Source organism: Cynara cardunculus (assembly GCF_001531365.2).
Source record: "Cynara cardunculus var. scolymus isolate 2C chromosome LG 1, CcrdV1, whole genome shotgun sequence".
Lineage (NCBI taxonomy): Eukaryota > Viridiplantae > Streptophyta > Magnoliopsida > Asterales > Asteraceae > Cynara > Cynara cardunculus.
Window position 1 is genome coordinate 10,007,785 of NC_037528.1, and position 19,387 is coordinate 10,027,171.

General features: G+C 29.9%; 2 protein-coding genes across 2 annotated transcripts; one reads left to right on the forward strand and one right to left on the reverse strand.

Annotated features, from left to right (window-relative positions):
* Window positions 1-4,134: 4,134 nt before the first annotated feature.
* On the forward strand, window positions 4,135-11,599 carry LOC112513027 (MLO-like protein 2). The gene is made up of 15 exons (XM_025119153.1): window positions 4,135-4,576; window positions 4,695-4,752; window positions 4,978-5,216; window positions 5,538-5,654; window positions 6,266-6,326; window positions 6,760-6,848; window positions 7,252-7,326; window positions 7,484-7,578; window positions 9,597-9,646; window positions 9,787-9,827; window positions 10,043-10,216; window positions 10,408-10,443; window positions 10,719-10,786; window positions 10,899-10,959; window positions 11,049-11,599. The coding sequence occupies exons 1-15, from the start codon at window positions 4,454-4,456 to the stop codon at window positions 11,499-11,501; spliced, it is 1,740 nt and encodes a 579-aa protein (XP_024974921.1). The 5' UTR covers window positions 4,135-4,453; the 3' UTR covers window positions 11,502-11,599.
* A 1,044-nt stretch (window positions 11,600-12,643) lies between these two features.
* LOC112509469 (agamous-like MADS-box protein AGL62) lies at window positions 12,644-13,345 on the reverse strand. Its single transcript, XM_025114483.1, has one exon. The coding sequence runs from the start codon at window positions 13,343-13,345 to the stop codon at window positions 12,644-12,646; it is 702 nt and encodes a 233-aa protein (XP_024970251.1).
* Between the last annotated feature and the right edge of the window lie 6,042 nt (window positions 13,346-19,387).

The window sequence follows — 19,387 nt, forward strand, 5'->3', positions numbered from 1 at the left end:
AATTCGAGTGGAGATATATGATGAAATGATATGGTCGTTTTGAGAGTGTGGTTGTTTCTTGGAGTTGAAATAAAGAAAGAAAGATGGAGATTTTGAAAATGGAAAAGGGCGGCAACAGGCGGAGGAGCGTAGAGGCGGTTGACCACATTACGCTCCATGTAGGCCCCTATAAGTTTTTTTTTATTTTCAAATCATCCCCGAAACTTCTTACTTATTATTTTTTTACACTTAAAAACTTTTTAAGTTTTTTTATTGAATAACTTTGGGTTTTCAGCTTATATTCAATGACTAATTCTCAGGTCGACAATCAGTTAAAAAAACAAAAAATGTTAGAAGATAATCCAGTAAAAGAAAAAATCAACCTGAGAAACAAAATAATTAAAACCCATAAGATGATAATACCTCGTAAAAAATTCCATTATTTCAAGACCCTTTACACGATAACACGAAAATCCCCCATCGGACATGGCATGATAAAAAAAGATGGAATACGTAAGGCTGCATAGTCCAACCCAATCTTTTTTGGGTCGGCATCTATCTCTCATTACTATTTATTTGTTTATTAACCTGAATAGCCAATCCATTATGCGAGCTGACTAATCCTAGAATGACCACATGTTTTGCAGATAGCCCGGAGTCACCGCATTTGAACCTCCGCGGCCACAAGAGGATTTTTATTCCCTCTTAGATTTGAACCTGAAACCTCCTGATACTTTTGACATTTGGAGTCAAACTCAAACCAATCAAGTATCATCCTTGTGGTTGGTTACATATAACATTCCCCTTAAAATCTATGTATTACAGTAATATTTAGATAGTTATTCGATCAAATGTGTATAAAATATTGATATTTTGGGGTTTCTAATTTTGAAATGAATGGACGTCTCCATTATAATTAATTGACAAGAGAACCAACCATGACCTGATTGTATACTTGGACCACGCCAAGAGATCAATTTTCTTCGGTTCATTTAATATATCTGAGATACATTTAGGTCCATAGTTTAAACCCATCAAAATTTTCTAATAAAACCTCCATTTATGAGTTTATTATTGTTAAATATAACAAAAATGAAAGAAATTAGAGAATATAAAACGTCCAAAATCTATAACTTTACGAGTATCTCAGAGTCATCGTATTTGAACCTCCATAACCACACATAATTTTTATTTCTCATTGGATTTGAATCTGAGACCTTACAAACACTTTTAACCTTTGAAGCAAAACTCAAATCAATCAGACACCAAATAAGTTTCGATGGTTTTAGGATTGTTTTCAATGATGACATCCATAAAACAAAAAAGTCACATGGAAAACGTTAATTAATTAAAACTCACCAATCATAGTTGTTTCCTTCTACTTGTTAGGGAAAATAATTTGAAAAGAAATTAATGTTGATTTTAAATTAATGGTTGGTAGACGATTATTTCATGGGACAATTACAATATTTGATTTTTAATATATGATTATTGAATTGTTCATTATTACTTAAATATCTTTGATGTTTGTATATAATTAAGAACAAATTTAAAAGAAAAACATTTAAACAAATTTCAACGTTCCTAATATTGTAAAACGGTTGCTGATGAATAAAAATAAAAATTAAAATTAGAACTTTAGCTGAAAAACTATTATAAAAAAACTATCATAAGACAAACTTTTTTAAAGTTGAAAATTAGACAGTATTTCTAACTTGACATGTTTGTTATTTTAACAAATAAATTTATTTGTAGTCGGTTTGAAGAGTTAACTGCTTGATATGATTTTCCGATGTTGGGTTGGGTTTGGGACCAAATGGGTGCTCGGTTATCTAGTAGGGACCAAGGATTGATCAATAAAGGGAATGTGACGGCTCCTGGTCCCATGGGTTTGAGGTAACGACGAATAGATTCACTAAAGATTTAATGTTTAATGGGTAGTATCGTAATGTATGTTTTATGGTATTCGAAACAAAACAATGTTTTTACATTTGTATACATAAAAAAGAAGGGAACCCTAGATTCTTTTTTAGATTTTACACTTTTGTCGACTTACTTGTTATAATTCATTACGATGAACTCAGAGTTCATAAATAGTGTTTTTATTGTCTTACGATGTGTTTTTCTGAAAGAAAGGAAAGGAAAGGAAAGAGAAAAAACTTGTGTCTCAGGTTCTGTTTCAAAGGAAAGAAAAATAATATTGGAAGTTGGATCACCTCCCAAACCTCTCCACCCAAATATGGGAGAACGGGTTTGGGAGAAATTTATAGAAGTTAAAAATATTTGTAAAATTACAAATATACTCAGTAATTACATTCTACTGTAAAATAGATTAGAATATATTTGTAAAAATAACATATTGCTTTTCATTTCTCTCCAACTCAAGAACATGAATATTAGTTTTCGTTCTTTTCTTTCCCTCACTCTCTAAAACACAAATAAGAAAATTGTTTTTTTTATTTCCGTCTATTTCTTTTTATTTTCTTTCAAAATTCGAGAACACAACATTATGAGTTTTATAGTTTGGGAGCTGTTTGGTGGTTGCTGAATGGTTTGGTGCAGAATGGTTAGGTGGTCAGAATGGTTAAGAAGGCCAGAATGGTTAAATGTTGAATGAAATAATGTTATTTGGTAACTGTTCTCTGAATGACAACAAATTATCATTTTAATCCTCTGTATCATTTAGTACTGAATGAAATAGAGCTGTTTGATAGATATCTGAATAAAACAATTATTTTGCAAATGTAACTACATATTTCATATTAATCCAAACAAACGTAACATTATTAGTTCAAAACACCCATTTTCCCAATCTAGTTCCAGTGATATACAAAACCAAGATGTATAATAAAAATACCCAACAATCCTTCAAAAATTCAAACTACAGAAAGGAACAAACATCAAGAAAATTACAGCAAAATTCAAGATTGTAAGAAAACAAGAACCCCAAATCTGTAATCAAGGAGAAAAGAGGATCAAAAGAAGGCAGTAGCAACAAGTACCTGTTTATGAAGATGACATCAAAACAAAAACTAACAATGCAGAAGAAAGTAACCCATCTGGTGGAGACGTCGACGCCTGAAAAGAAGAAAGAGCTTCTTTTTTCTTCTTCTGTGCGTTAATGGTGGACAGAAAATGAAAAAAGATGGGTGCTTTGGAATCAGTCTTATGTTATGCGAATGTTAGAAGAAAGTAACAAGGGGATAAACCGCCATGGGAGGAGACAAAGATGAAGGGTGTGGAAGGGTAAAGATGAAATAAATGCAATCTGAATGGTTTAGTGAAGCACCAGACACAAAATAGTTAAGAGGTTAATGTAATCATTAAGAGACTTATTTTTTTTTACCAAACACCCCTTACCTCTTACCGATTAAGAACCATACAAACAGCCCCTGATCTTTTTATTATATTCGTCAAGTCTTAACCACTTAACTCAAAAATACTACTAAAATATTTATTTTAAAGAAACAAAGATTGTGAGTGTGAGAGAGAGTCTAAATAGTTTAAAAAGGTTCTAAATAACAGGGTTCCTTATCAAACTAACCACCTTAATTTAATAAATTACATTTTTAGTCCTATTTTTTAAAATTTTCAAAATGAAATATAATTATTTCGTAACTGTTTACAATGAAATTAGGGCACTGAATGGTTAGGGATGTCTAGGATACGAAACTATTCAGAGGGTTTTGGAACCATTAAGAGGTAGACTTTTTTTTTTTGGCCAAACAAGATTCACATCTTAACAATTTAGAGTCTACCTCTTAATGGAACTATTAGGAGATAAACAAACAACTTCTTAATCGTTCAAAATACGAAAGTTCATTGGTTTTTTTCCAGGTTGTTTTCATTATTTCACATTAACCAGTTTTATAAGTCATGAGAATGTATCTAACAGGTCTTGAAAAATCGAAAGAGTTATTTAACATGTTTTAAAATATACATGGACTTATTTGCTGTAAAATATTGTCTAAATACTTAATCATTTGAAACACTAAAGTCTATTATTTTTGTATAGATTTTTTTTTTTGAAAAATATTAGAACATGCTAACAAATTCTTTTATTAAATAATTGGGGCCCGCCTCATCAGAAACTAACTCAAAACCAATTGTAACGAAATTCCTATGCATCTCTCATGTTGACTATACTCGTGAACCATAATCTAGGGGTATAAAATGAAACTTGTACGGTTTCCGTTTCCACGTTGGTTCAAGCGATGGAGTCATGGTGATCCGGCTTACTGTATACGTCTCGTCTCGTCTTCCTCACGCACACGTCTGTAGATTCAAAATGTCAGACCTGCGTTCTTTTCTTCAGAATACTTGTATATAAAATCAGGAAGTATCTCTAAAAATTCAAACGCCTTGAACAACGGTCATCAATTCGATAGGTATTTACTTTGAGCTCCATTTTTCTGTTGAAGATCTTTGAGTGATTCTTCCAGAATCAGAAACCGATCGAGGCAGGAGATAGATTATGGGCGGAGCAAGTGAAGCAAGGTCTTTGGAACAGACGCCGGCATGGGCGGTGGCTACTGTTTGTTTTGTTTTGGTTCTAGTCTCCATTGTTATCGAACAGATCATCCATCTGATTGGACAAGTACGTATACGAGTCTAGATGCTTCTGATTTAGCTAATTATATTAGCAATTCGACCCAAATGATTTTCGTTAGTGTGGTATACTGATTAAAATACGTTTGATATCATGTTATATCCAGTGGTTCAAGAAGAAACAGAAAAGAGCTCTCTATGAATCACTAGAGAAGATTAAAGCAGGTGCTAACTTAACATAATTTGGTTGGATTCTAACATATTCTGAGTTCTAACATTTAATTGAACAGATTATATGTTTGGTTTGGGTTTTGATTTTGATACATAAATCACTGCAATTTTAACTTAGAATATTTCTCAAAGTTTGAGCTGATTTCAGTATTCGTTTTTGCTTATAAAATCTTGGAGCATCAGTAATAATATATATGATCCTTTTGGTGTTTATGGTAGAACTTATGTTGCTGGGATTCATATCGTTGCTACTGACGGTAGGAACAACTCCGATTACAAAAATATGCATATCAGAGAGCGTGGCATCGACATGGCATCCGTGCAACAAACAGAATGCGAAAAACTCAAATAAAGAAAAAATACAGAACCCCCGGAGACTTCTCACTTGGTCGAAAATGGGTGACAGCAGCCGTCGCGTTATGGCCGGAACCAGCGGCGACAACAAGTGCGCCGAAAAGGTACGATATCAACTATAGCATACCGGGAAATTGACCAGAGTAGTCAATCTCCACAATCAAATTCACTTTTTAACCATTTTATCAATCAAATTCTCCTTTTACGTGGAGTTTATGCATATGGCTACCATTTGCCTAAACTCGATTTTCAAATTAAAATATTTTTTACATAATTTGCCTAAATATTTTTCTTCTTTTAATCTCAAAATACTAATGGGAAATCGGTTCCCAAAATAACTAAAAAGCGAATTTGAGTAGGAAGATTGGTTATGTTAGTCGATTTCTCTTTCTTTTTGTTATTGATTCGCTTTTTTAAAATTGCAGGGAAGAGTGTCGTTTATGTCTTATGAAGGGGTTCATCAACTTCATATATTCATCTTCGTTTTGGCTGTGTCTCATGTTCTGTACTGTATTCTCACCTTGGCTTTAGGAAGAGCAAAGGTAACATATATAGGGTTTTGTTACAATCATGATATAATAAAAACCTGTTGCTCCAAAGTTTTAATAACTTGACACGTAACATAGTCGTTACGTCAAGCCTCAAGTATTTGAAGCCATGACAAGGTTATGATTTTTTATGGCAAACATGTGCAAGATATATACCTATAAACAAATAACGTTTTACAAACAACGTGCATCAAGGACAGTGCATGCCGCAGTGGTTAACATGGTGTTAACAGAACAAGCCTTGCGGCTTGTGCCAAGGCGGTTGCGCGCCCTGATATGGCTTCTAAAACATTGCGTCATGATATTAAACTGGGATATCATAGGATTCAGTGGTATAAATTTGTATTTTTTTTCGTCGTTATTGAATGACATTTCAATCGATGGTATTATTTTGATTATGACCGGTAAACAACCATTTTTGTAAGGAAAAAAATAGCCATAGATGGTATTATCTTGGCTTCGTTATTTAAAACTTTGGTGCAAGAGGACACATATTAATAATGATGCATGCTCCACATGTACCAAAGTGTAGATTTTCAACATGGACACATATTAATTAATGATGTATGCATGCATGTTATGTTATGTTATGTTATGTTACATAGATGAGAAGTTGGAAGCATTGGGAAACTGAGACGAAAACAGCCGAGTATCGCTTCTCCCATGGTATGTAACGTTACAACTTATAAATGATTCAAATTATATTTCCTTCCACTCCCAATGTCACACTCAATGTCGTAATTTTATGTCAAAATGATCGTTATGGGTGTAACAGATAATCGAAACCAAATAACTCATTTGAACTGAATAAAATTCGTGTCAAACGGTTTCGGGTAATTTAGTTATTGTACTAATCAGTTTGGTTAATCAAATAAGAATACCTCATATTGTTTAGTTTTTGATTACTTTTTAATTCGAATAACACTTTCTATTATATATTTAATTTATTCTAAAAACAAACCTAATACTGTTAATATTTTACACCCTACAGCTGGTCATGATCACTAATTAAAAAGATGTCTATCCAAGAATTAAGCAGCTATCTGTAGGTCAATCTGGTTTCATTGGTGATTATGATATTAAGTGTTCATGTATACAGACCCAGACAGATTTAGATTTACAAGGGACACATCATTTGGAAGAAGACACGTGAGTTTTTGGAGCAAATCTCCCATTCTTCTTTGGATTGTAAGTTTCTCTCTCTGGTCTTTCATGAGTTAATATTGTATCTAGTGGACAGTTGTTTGAGATTGCTTATTTGAAATAATTTATATTTTTTTTATAAAAGTATTTATCAATTTATTATAAGTTAAAATGATTTAACTTATTCAAAAACTAATTATTATCGGTTTGACACTGGTATAAATTGTTTATCCAAACATTCAAAAATATTTATTATCAGTGCCACATCGGAATAAGTTAATAATTTGTTTTTATAAGCAATCCCAAACACCCTCATAGATCCCTTTAAATGTTAAATTTTATTTTTAATCGTGATAAAAGAAAAATATGAATAAACAATTATCAAGGTTGAAAGGAAATTTATGTCCCTCCATTTTTCATATGCTAACATTTTGATCAACTGTATTAGGTTTGTTTTTTTAGACAATTTGTTCGATCGGTACCAAAAGTCGATTACTTGACGTTGAGACATGGATTCATCATGGTAACAGTTTGTTACATTTAAATGCCTAGTTAGACACATATTTATAGAATTACAATCAAATAAATATAATGAGGTGATTAATTCATTCTTTTTTATTACATACCTCGAATCCACATTATTATTTTTTTATCTAATTTCCTTTTGAATTTTGTTTTAGACACATTTGGCACAAGACAACCAATCGACATTTGATTTTCAGAAATACATTAACAGATCACTTGAAGAAGATCTAAAGGTCGTCGTGAGTATCAGGTAGTTATTTTTCAGTTGTTGTCTAGGATTAAATTTTGATGGTTAAGTTTGATAAATAAACACGCAGTTGATGATCCACTAAAAATATTTAAAAGAAAATTTGTAAATTAAAGCATTTCTTAAACATATAATTAACCAATTTGGTTTTTAGAATCATGAACATAAAGTTGATGTGATTATGGGTGTATTTGGTGTCCAAATAGAATAGGATAAGACAAAATAATTGTTCAGTGTTTGATAAGATAGAACTGAACATAACAGAACGAGTAAAATGACCAAATTACCCGTAATGAATTGTTTATATATTTTGATTAATTTATATAATTTATTAAAATTATAATAAAATAATTATTTTTATAACAAACTATATTATTATAAAATTTCACAGAAAAAATTAAAATGAAACTAAAATAAAAAGTTTATGTAGTTTCCAAATTTTGTATTATCCCTAATCTACATTATTTCTTATTATTAATATATAATAAACTACATAAATTAGTGAAAATATATAAACCGTATAAAAATAATATTTTGAGAACAGTAAAATGAAATATTCAAATGCAATAAATAAAAGTTAAATAATAAATAAAATGTAAAAAAATGAGACATATTTCATGTTTTAGACGAGAATTAGGTTTCATCTTGAGGTTATACTGATAAAATATAAGTTTGTTCCATATTGTTCCATGATATATAGGTGAAATAGGTCTGTTTCACTTTCTTCTACTTTGTTCTTGTTTTGTTCCACATAAAAGTCCTGTAAAACATGAAATAAAGATCATTTTTTTGTTCTGTCATCAGGGGCGGAASACAACCGTTGTAGTCCGGGGGGCCGAAATATAAGAGCATCTTCAATAGATTTTTCAAAATTGAGAAAATGGAGATTTTAGGCATATTTTTGCTCCAACAGGCTCTTCAAAATTCTCCAAAACGGAGAAAACATGAGAGAGTGTAAACAAAAATTGATTACAATGAGAGAGAATCATTTTTTTCCATCATATTCACACCGTTAATAATCATTGATATTAATGGTTTATAGGTCACTGACATATCATTTTTTGTCTTTATTTGACCCTAAGAATGGATTGGATCGAAACGACTTTCCTGCCAATGGGAGATTGGATTCGATCCAATCATTTTTTTCCATCATATTCACACCGTTAATAATCATTGATATTAATGGTTTATAGGTCACTGACATATTATTTTTTGTCTTTATTTGACCCCAAGAATGGATTGGATCGAAACGACTTTCCTACCAATGAGAGATTAGCTGGGGCGGGGAGCTCGAGCTTGGTTTTAATAGAGTTTTAATTATCCATTTTGGAAATTTTTTGAAGAATATGTTGAAGATGCTATAATATTGTAAAAATTTGTAAATCAAAATGATTTGTTTTTAGACTATTAAATTTTTCGAAAAAGATTAATTAATATAATATTAAAATTTGAAACATTCAAAGTATTAACAGGAAAATAGTAATACCAATTTAAACATTATTTACATATAATTAATATATTATATTATTTACTCTAAAAACTAAAACATTCAAAGTATTAACCGAGAAATAGTGATACCGGTGTAATTTACTTTAAAAACTTATATATAATTAATATATTATATAAAAACTAATACATGTAATTAAATATTAATAACTTTTATAAAGTGCAAAAACACAATTGCTTGGGATGGGATTTGAAACAGCAACCTCCAATATATAGGAGGTATATCATTGCCAACTGAGCTGCTTAATGTATATGTTTTTAATATCTTAGTTATAATATTTAAGTAGAAAAGCAGGGGGGCCATGGCCCCCAAAGGCCCCTATGGGGTTCCGCCCCTGTCTGTCATGTCTTATCCTATACACCAAACTCACCCTATAATATGTCGTTCGACGTTAGACCACTGGCCCAAATCAATAAATGCAACAATATTTTTGTTATTGTTATTTGCTAGATAATAACACCATTTATACGTTTAATTATTGTTTAACTTTGCCTTTTCTTATCTTGAAACACAGTCCACCAATTTGGTTATTAGCTGTGGCTTTCTTGGTCTTTAATACTCATGGTCAGTTCATCTGCATTATTTTTATTTCAATTCCATTAAATCAAACTTAGGATGCATAATTAATCCCATCTTTCAAATTAAAATATATTTGGTATTTCTTTGACTAATTTTCTAAGTTATCTTCATTTTTCTGTACACAGGATGGTATTCTTATTTATGGTTGCCTTTTCTCCCCTTGATTGTAAGTAAATAAAATTTCTCCTCATTGCACTAAAATTCAAAACAAAGGGTTAGCTACAGTTAACTTGTTTTAAATTAAACATGTATCTTATTGACAAGACCCGCATTTTAGGTTATACCATTTATGATTTTGCATATGTTTTTTTTAATTATATTGTCTATTTATTTACGTTAATTAATCAATTAGCTAATTGAATGATTAATTATGATGCACAGATCCTTCTGCTAGTGGGGACAAAACTACAGATGATAATTACAAAAATGGGATTAAAGATCCACGAGAGAGGAGAGGTTGTGAAGGGTGCACCAGTGGTTCACACTGGTGATGATCTCTTTTGGTTCAACCGCCCTCGTCTCCTTCTCTACCTCCTCAACTTTGTCCTCTTTCAGGTAACTAACCCCACACACACACACACACACACACACATTATATATAGTAGTACCATCTGCTTAACGAGTTGTAGTCTTTCCTTTAAATGGTGTACACTCAGCATGCTTTTTGTAGGTTTAGTTTTATTTATTGTTATCATCATCAACATGATCACCCGTGGTTTATTGGCATCTTAATATGCAAATTGCAGAATGCATTTCAACTCGCCTTCTTGACATGGACTGTGGTAAGGATTAATTACGCAAATTGCATATTTAATTTTCTTCATTCTTTTAATTATTGAAAATTTATTCTTGATTTTGATATATAGTTGCATATATTAACCAATAAATCCTTGTTAATATATATATGGGATATATATACAGGTGAATCTTTAAAATCAAACATGATTTCTTTCTAATTTTTGTAACAATGAGGAAGCAATATTATTATATTGAACTAATATCTTATTTCGATTACATAACTTAATTACTAAATTTTGAAAATTTGTTTTTAATTCAGCTTCAATTTGGGTTGGAATCATGTTTTCATGAGCATACAGAGGATGTTGTCATCAGAATCACAATGGGGTGAGTCTATATATTTATGCTTCAATTTTACTACAATATATGCTGCATGCTAATTAATTACAACAAAATTAATTTATAATAGTATATAATTAAATTTTATTTTATGGGCCAGGGTTTTAGTTCAGATCATATGCAGCTACGTGACTCTTCCTCTATATGCCCTTGTAACACAGGTGAAATTCATTGATACATGAATTTTATATCTTTTCTCAAAATGCTTTTCAATTAACATTATATGAGAAATCACTAATTGTTATTATAGATGGGCTCTACGATGAAACCAACGATATTCAACGATGAAGTGAGAACTGCTATACGCAAATGGCACCACAACGCAAGAAAACACATAAAAGAAAACAAGAAATCGGGCCACACGACCCCAATGTCAAATAGGCCTGGGATGCCATCGGTTGGCCATAACTTGTCCCCGCTTCACCTCTTAAGTCACTACCAAAACAACATTGATAGCCTCAACGCATCCCCAACAAGATCAAACTCGAATAATGAAAGTTGGGACATCGTTGCTATGGATCAAGTCCAAGTCCAAGTCCAGGAGTTTGGTTCGTCATCACAATTGGCATTGCGTTCTGATGCTATTATTGAAAATCAAGACGAGATGGCAAATGAAGTTCAAAAGGATTTTTCATTCGACAAAAGACCCAACATATATGATCAACAAGTTAACGAGTACCAAGGAACATTTGAAATTCAATAAATGAATTATTAATCTTTTTAAGTGAATCACCATAGACAATACACAACAAAAGTGTTACGTGTATATTGTGTATAAAACTTTAGTGATACATTAGTTTGTTGATACTTCTTTGGTAAATCATTAGGTGTTACAAATGCAATTAAAAAGTATGTTTAGACATATTTGAATAACGAAGATAATGTGTTTTAATTAGTTTTTTTTTTTGTTTCAGTAGTATAGCATATGGTTATAAAGTGATGCTTACGTTGAATGATTTGTGATCATGTGAGACCAGACTGTTTTCGTGAGACGCATGAGACAACTTTTTTCCACTTGAAACTTCACAGCAAAACGCTATGAAGTTTAAGTGACGAAAACAGTCTGATCTCACGTGAACCGAATCCGATATAGAATTTTGTATCGTTGATATTTTGAATACTACGTGTTTATTTAATTTTCATCTACAGGGTTTCATTTACTATAATTAAAAACTAATTCTAATTATCGGTATGGTTTTGAATAAAAAATAAAAATATCCTGTACAAGTAAGCCTACAAACTCATTTAGTTAACAATAACATTTTAACCCAAATTTAATGCATTAAACCAATGCTTAAATGGAATTTTCAGTACGTTAATTAATAGTTACAACTTACAAATATAAACAAAATATAATAGCATACCAGCGATAATAAAGCCATTGGCACAATTAGAAGCCTTTATCAGATGTTTACCCGGTAAGCGTTTATCGTATTATCTACCTTTGCCAAATTGATACGACAAAAACCGATAACTTACCTGGTAAAATACAAAACAAAGAACGATAGTCTTACCCAGTAAACAAAAATAGATGACTCATACCGATAAACGTTTATCCGGTAAGATTACCACATAAGTCGTCATTTTGATCACCAAAAATCTTACGAGTAAGGTTAATGACAATTAGTGGTAAACACCTACCATATTAATTAGTCAAAATAATTCGAAACAAAAAAAAAATCAAACATTCATTGACCACTAATATAAGGTAGCAATTACATATTGCTAGTCTAAACATCCACCGATTATAGAAAAGAATATTAAGTACCGTTGTACGATGATTTTAATAGAATATATATCAATTCGGGGACTTCAAAAAATTCTAATGAATTTGTACATTTAATTTTACCTTGGCTGGTAGTCCATGGCAGGACCGAAGTTAAAACCAACTGGAGCCATCATGTTGGAAGGCATGATCTCGATATTCGGAATGTGATTTGATACTTGACCCATATCCAACATGTTCGGACCCAACAACGCCGGAGCCTTCTTGATCATCATCAGTTCATCGGCTCTAACTAGAACCTTCCTCTTTAACTCAACCAACGACGATAGATATTGCTGCAACTCCTCCAACTCCAACTCGTCAATGGTTTCATCGTACCACGCTAATCCACTGCCGCCGTTCACCATTTTGGATTCTTGAATCACTTCCTTCCGTTTCTTCTCCGCCTCCAACTCCTTCGAAACCTCCACGTAGTGTTGGTTGAATTCTTTCACCATTAGTGGCTTTTGAGATGATGAAGTACCATCGGATGTTGATCCAGTGGCGGCGGCGGGGGTGGAGAGGTAGCGGTCGATAAGGGCGTCGGCGGTGGGGTGACCGAATGCGAAAACCCGGCCACCGGGGGAGTTGACGAGGATGGCGATTTGGGCTCCGGTCAATATGCAAAGCTCGCTGGCTTTTTTGAAAAGGCCGGCACGGCGCTTCGAGAATGTGACTTGACGGTTGTTTACTTCTTCTATTCTCTTGATTTCGATCTTTTTCCGGCCTTGCGACGCCTTCTTTTTCATGTTATTGCCGCCAACGGCGTTTGTTTCGATCATGGTGACGATGATGAATTGATGATTGGCGGTGGCGATTCTTGAAGTAATGGAGGGTTGTAAATGGGTGTGAGATTTATTAATAGTTTAACGTCAAATTAACAAGATTTGTTTTAGGGAAATCTCGAAAATTTGGGAGATTTTGTTTTAAATTTGGAAATGGTTTTCTAAGGTCAAACTTCCGTAAAACCCTTCAAAGAAATCTTGTTTCTTGTATTGATTAGGTAACAAAAGAATACTCGAGTAATGTAGTAACATAAATTTTAATTTTAATTTTAATTTCTAGTTTTTATTCTGTCTTTATCGATGTAATATGATTTTATGTGGTTTTGAAAAAACAATAATTTTTTTTTTATTTTTGAATTAAAATATAAATTTGAAGATAACATAAAAATTTGTTAAAAAATGAAACGAAAATACTATCAAATTAACTATTTAATAGTTCTTGTTTTTTTATGTAACTTCTCTAATTTAATTTTTTATTCTAATTTAATTTAGATTTAATAACAAAGTAATATATTTTTTATTTGATAATATAATTTTTTATAAAGACAATAATTAAAAATTCTGTTAGAAAACTCAATGATTATCTTAATTATATTTTAGATTTTTCATATTTAAAATGAATGTTTATCCTGTATTTGATTATATTTATTAACAGTTAGTTACACGAATTTAAAAATTGAGGTTTAATAAGTTGTAATTACGTAAAATTACTTGTAATTTTAAATTTTAACTAATATTTATCAATAAACAGTATTTCATACATAATAAATGATTTTTAAGAGTTTTTGTCAAATAATTTATAATATAGTATAGATTAATTTTGGTTTAATAATATAATAATTTTATAAAGATTTTAACTAAATAGAAGTCAATGATTATCTTAATTATATTGTAGGTTTTCTATCTTTAAAATTGATGTTTATTCTATATTTGATTATATTTATTAATATTTAGTTATACGAATTTAAAAATAGAGCTTTAATAAGTTGTACTTACGTAAAATTATTTGTAATCTTAAACTTTAATAATATGCATCAATAAACAGTATTTCATGCATAAAAAATGGTTTTTAAAAGTTTTTGTCAATTACTTTATAATATAATATAGATACAATTCTTTTTGAATTAATCACATACTTTTTTGAATTTTTAATGCAATATTTTGTAATATACGAATCTTTTTAGATTTGATAGAATCAATTTAATTACATACACCGATACAACTTACCTTCCAAAAAGATATTTTTTAAAATTCAGATTTTAAAGTATATTTGTTCTTCAATAATTCTATGAAATGCAAAAAATAGGAGTATTTTATTCCCACTAATAAACAAATGCTTAATTATGAGAAATAAATCATTTATTAAATGTAGTAACTTTTTTTAATTATATAACTAATACCTTAAGCTTTAAAATGAAAAAAATATTTTGTATTTTGATTTACTAAAAAAGTACTTGCGTAATATTCATTTTAATGTTTCGTTTTATTTTTCGTCTATGTTGATATAATATTGTTTATATGATTTTGAGAAAGATAATATTTTTACTTTTGAATAAAAAATAAATTTGAAGGCATTATAAAATATTGAAAAAGTATATCGATATTAATTTCAAATTAACCATTTAAAAGTTCTCAATTTTTTGTACAATTTTTAATTCAACTTTTTGTTATACTTTAATTTAAGTCAAAAAAAAGTAACTTTTTTGGTTTAACAATAAATTTTTTATAAAGATAATGATTATGTTATAACTCAATAATTATCTTAATTATATTTTAGATTTTTTATATTTAAAATGAGAGATTTATCTTGTATTTACTTATGTTTATCTGCAGTTAGTTATATGAATTAAAAAAATGAAGTTTTAATAAGTTATACCTACGTACAATTTACTTGTAATCTTAAATTTTAAATAATGTGCATTAATACATAATTCTTCATGCATAAAGAATGATTTTTAAGAGAATGAAACTAGCTACACAATTTCCTCTTCATGTATGATTACCTGATGTGATGGAAGGGCCGACGACCATCCATTTTTTTTATATGAGACTACAGTTTGAATCAGAACGAAATACTAACAAATTTTCAAATCATTAATCTAAATTCAAAGAGTCAAAATGTTTGAATTCTTTTACTTTTCTTTTTGCATTCCTTAATAAAAATATTTATAAAATAAAGAGTGGACTACAGATTTGGTCCTTATGGTTTAACAAAAGTTATGATTAGCGTCTATAAACTCGAAAAATTATGGACTTAATTCCTATGGTTGTCATTTTTTATGACTACAGTCCCTCTCATTAACTTTGTTAACGGTAACTCCGTTTAACTTAGGAGCATTTAAGTCTTTTTGCATTTTTCTCATATATACTATTATAAACTTCAAAAGTAAATTATATTAAATTTAATTATTTTATTTTATTTCATATTATATATTTAATAATGTTATTTGAGTCTTTACATTTGTCTCATATGTTTTAACTTCCAAGTTCAACATCACCCACCTTTTTCTTTGCATCCAGCCACACCACCAAAGGAAAATCATGAAAAATGAGTGTTTGATTTATATTCATCGTTTTGATTTTTGTGTTTTTAGTTCATGATTTATCTTACGTTAGTTTTCAAGAACTTTAATAAATATGTTTCTTAAATAGCAACAAGAAATTTGAACAAATTAAACAACAAAGAAAACCATACCAAACTTGGAAATTAAAATCCAGAATATCCTCATAATTTGGAAAAGGGGGCAACTTTCTTTTAGATCAGAACCCTAAGTGTGTTTTCGTTTGAAAAGTTTATACATATAGGACTACATCTACATTGAATATGGCAACACCCTCCCCTAAAACAATAGAACAATGTTACCATATATATATATATATATATATATATATAAACTTGGGATCATGTGAGATCAATGGTTTTTTGTGAGACCTGTAAGACCAATTCTCAATCCTTGGATTAGATTTACAATCGTCAAATCTGAACATTTATAAACGCCACAAGACTTCTCACTAATTACGAAATTGTCACCTTGCAACTTTGCAACCATTAGATCATTAATTCATAAATTTGATCAATGAACATAAATTGGTCTTACGGGTCTCACATTAAAACATATGAGAAAATTGAAGAAGACTCCAATAAAATAATTAAATACATATAATATAACTATAAAATAAATTAATTCAATATAATATAATTTACTTTTCAAAATTTTAATATCGCATAAGGAAAAAATGTAGGACTCAAATGTCATTAAGTTAACGGAGTCACCATTAATATCGTTAGTGAGAGGGACGCTAGTCATAACAAAATGAAAACCACAAGGATCAAATCCATACTTTTTTGAGTTTAGGGATGCAAATCATAATTTTTATTAAACTATAGGGACCAAATTCGTAATTCACTCTTAAATAAATATATTCATACTTTCAAACCTGTATTAATCCAAACAAAACAAGGATAAAAAGAATCGAGAAGTATAGAAAAACAATAAAGTTTTTATTATATAACACAATAAAGTTTAAATGGTAATTTGGGCTTTTGAGGGGGAATTAAGTCATTATTTTATATAAAATTAAATACTTTTTATTAATTTTATTTTCACTTATTAATATTTAATACCCCAAATCAAACACTTGTTTCTAAACTTTTTAAATTAAAAACTATCGAATTTTCTTATTTTAAATGATTATATCACTTAGCATTTAATAAACCATCGACATTTAAAAACTGGTTATGTACATCTGTTTAAACCAAAAAAACCTAAATTAATTTACAGTTCTCAAACCCTGAACCATTCAAATCCCTCCCCACCTTTCTTGGCCCCATCATCATCCACTCCCATCACCGTCGTTGACCCCTACCATCTATCATTGATCTCCCATTTTTTGATCGTTTCTTTTTTTGGTTTTCGATTCCCTCTTTTTTATGTCCATACGTACTTCATTAAATTGTTGTAAAAGAAGGATAATTGAAAGAAAAAAACATATCAAAAAGAGGGAGATCGATGCCATAGGACAACGACAACGATCAACGGTATGGAGAATGAACAACGATGTAGGTTTAGAAACTGTAAAACTTATTGTTTTTTTTTTATTTTAAAACATTCTTAACTGATTACGGTAGTTTTTGCATTAAAAGAATGTATGCAACAATTTTTAAAAATTCAAATGATATATTTATTTAAAAAAAAATATTCAGAAATTTAATCATTTAAAATAAAACAATTATTAATTTATTTATTATAAAAAATTATAGAACTTAATGATATATAATGGAAAAAGTAAACCGCATTAATCTGTTTATAAATAAAGTGCTTTGTTTGGGACGTAAACGATGTCAATTAGTGAGATAGATTTTTTGTTATTCCATGGTGATTTGACAAAAAAATAATGTAATTAATATGTAAATATAAGATCGATGTATTTTAATTTTAATTTTAATTTTAATTCCGTAGTGATTTGGGAAAAAATTAATGTAATCCGTATATATTTATTGATTATTTTATTCATTTTTACTTGATTTTTGAGGGGAAAAACCCCCATTTTTGGATACTAAATGTTGTAATAACCTCAGAAGAACGATGGGAAAAAAATCGATTAGAGGTAGAAATTTTCAAATAAAAACGTGAGGGGTTTGTAGTGTAAGTTTTCAAATCCAAGTAACGAAACCGATGGTCAAGGATGCTAATGGGTTGTTTTGATCGGGTTGAAATAATTTGAATAATCAAACTCAATGTTTGTGTTTTGAAAGATTTCAACCCAACACAAATCAAAGTGCATCGATTGGTTGAGTTAGGGGCCGTTTACCAAACACTTATCAGGTAAGCGCTTACCAGTAAATTTAACATTATCATTTACTTACCGGATAAGATTTTAATTCACCAAAACAGTATCGTATGCAACAATTTACCCGGTAAGCGCTTACCGTGGTAAGAGTCGTCAACTTCACTTACCGGGTAAGACTCTTGGTCCTTGTCTCGCTCTTACCGTGTAAGATTCTTGATCTTTACCATATTCATCCGGTAAGGTTAAATGACTTGGTGTTCACAAACTCGATAAGTGTTTGGTAAACGGCCCCTTAGTTGGGTTGATTGGATTCGTACTTTGATACATGAAAATAGTCTACTAACTTTGAATATGTTGTTTTTTCTACTCATAATTTATTTTTCATCATTAATTATTTGGTACAACTTATTCATACTTTTTAAATCCTAAAGTATATTACATTTAACTACTTTTCTCAATTTGCGTTTATATTTTCAAATTTAGTGAATATATATACGAATGAGTTATATATATATGGAGAAGAGATTGAAATGATATGTATATGAAGAGGGTATCTCATAATGTAATTTTTGAATGTACATATTAATATATACTTAATAATCATATTAAATCTAAAAAATGAAAGGATATTGAGTTCATCAGGTTGAGTTGAGTTCAAATAATTGTAACTAATTCAAATACATACCTACAGTTTGAAAATTTTACGACTCAATTAAACATCAAATTACTTTAAATTGAGTTATTTCGCATTGCGTTGACGGGATTGGTCAAATTGTTCGGATTTTTATTGCTTTTCATTTATTAAATTTTATTAAAAAGTATTATTATATTAAAAATCAAAATAAACTAAACGATATTGATATTACAAATTCAAAAAATAAATAAATATAGGTTTTTTGAAAATACATTTTGAACCATAGATTTTTTATAATATATTTTTTTCATCTGAAGTTTAAAGTCTAATTTTCACCTCTATATATTATTATAAAGCTAATAATCGTGTGAGAATAAGAGTTAATGTGAGAAGAGATCTCCATCCTTGAATGCACATCATGATGAGATGCACCGAAATGCACCAATGATCTCATCCTAATGTATATCTAAAGTTGGAGATCCCTTATTATGTTTTCATCTTAACTCTCTTTTTCACCGTCATAATCCAAGTATATAATTTGGATATTTCTATTAACCTCATTTAGGGGTTGTTCGGTTCGTTTTCTGTTAAGACATTTATAGATATAACTGTTT

Bases quoted from the DNA above. Each gene is read 5' to 3' on its own strand.
- LOC112513027 (XM_025119153.1), top strand. From the start codon at position 4,454: ATGGGCGGAGCAAGTGAAGCAAGGTCTTTGGAACAGACGCCGGCATGG. The intron at 5,655-6,265 runs GTAACATATATA...TATGTTACATAG, and splicing joins TGGCTTTAGGAAGAGCAAAG to ATGAGAAGTTGGAAGCATTG. The intron at 9,647-9,786 runs GTCAGTTCATCT...TTCTGTACACAG, and splicing joins CTTGGTCTTTAATACTCATG to GATGGTATTCTTATTTATGG.
- LOC112509469 (XM_025114483.1), bottom strand. From the start codon at position 13,345: ATGATCGAAACAAACGCCGTTGGCGGCAATAACATGAAAAAGAAGGCG.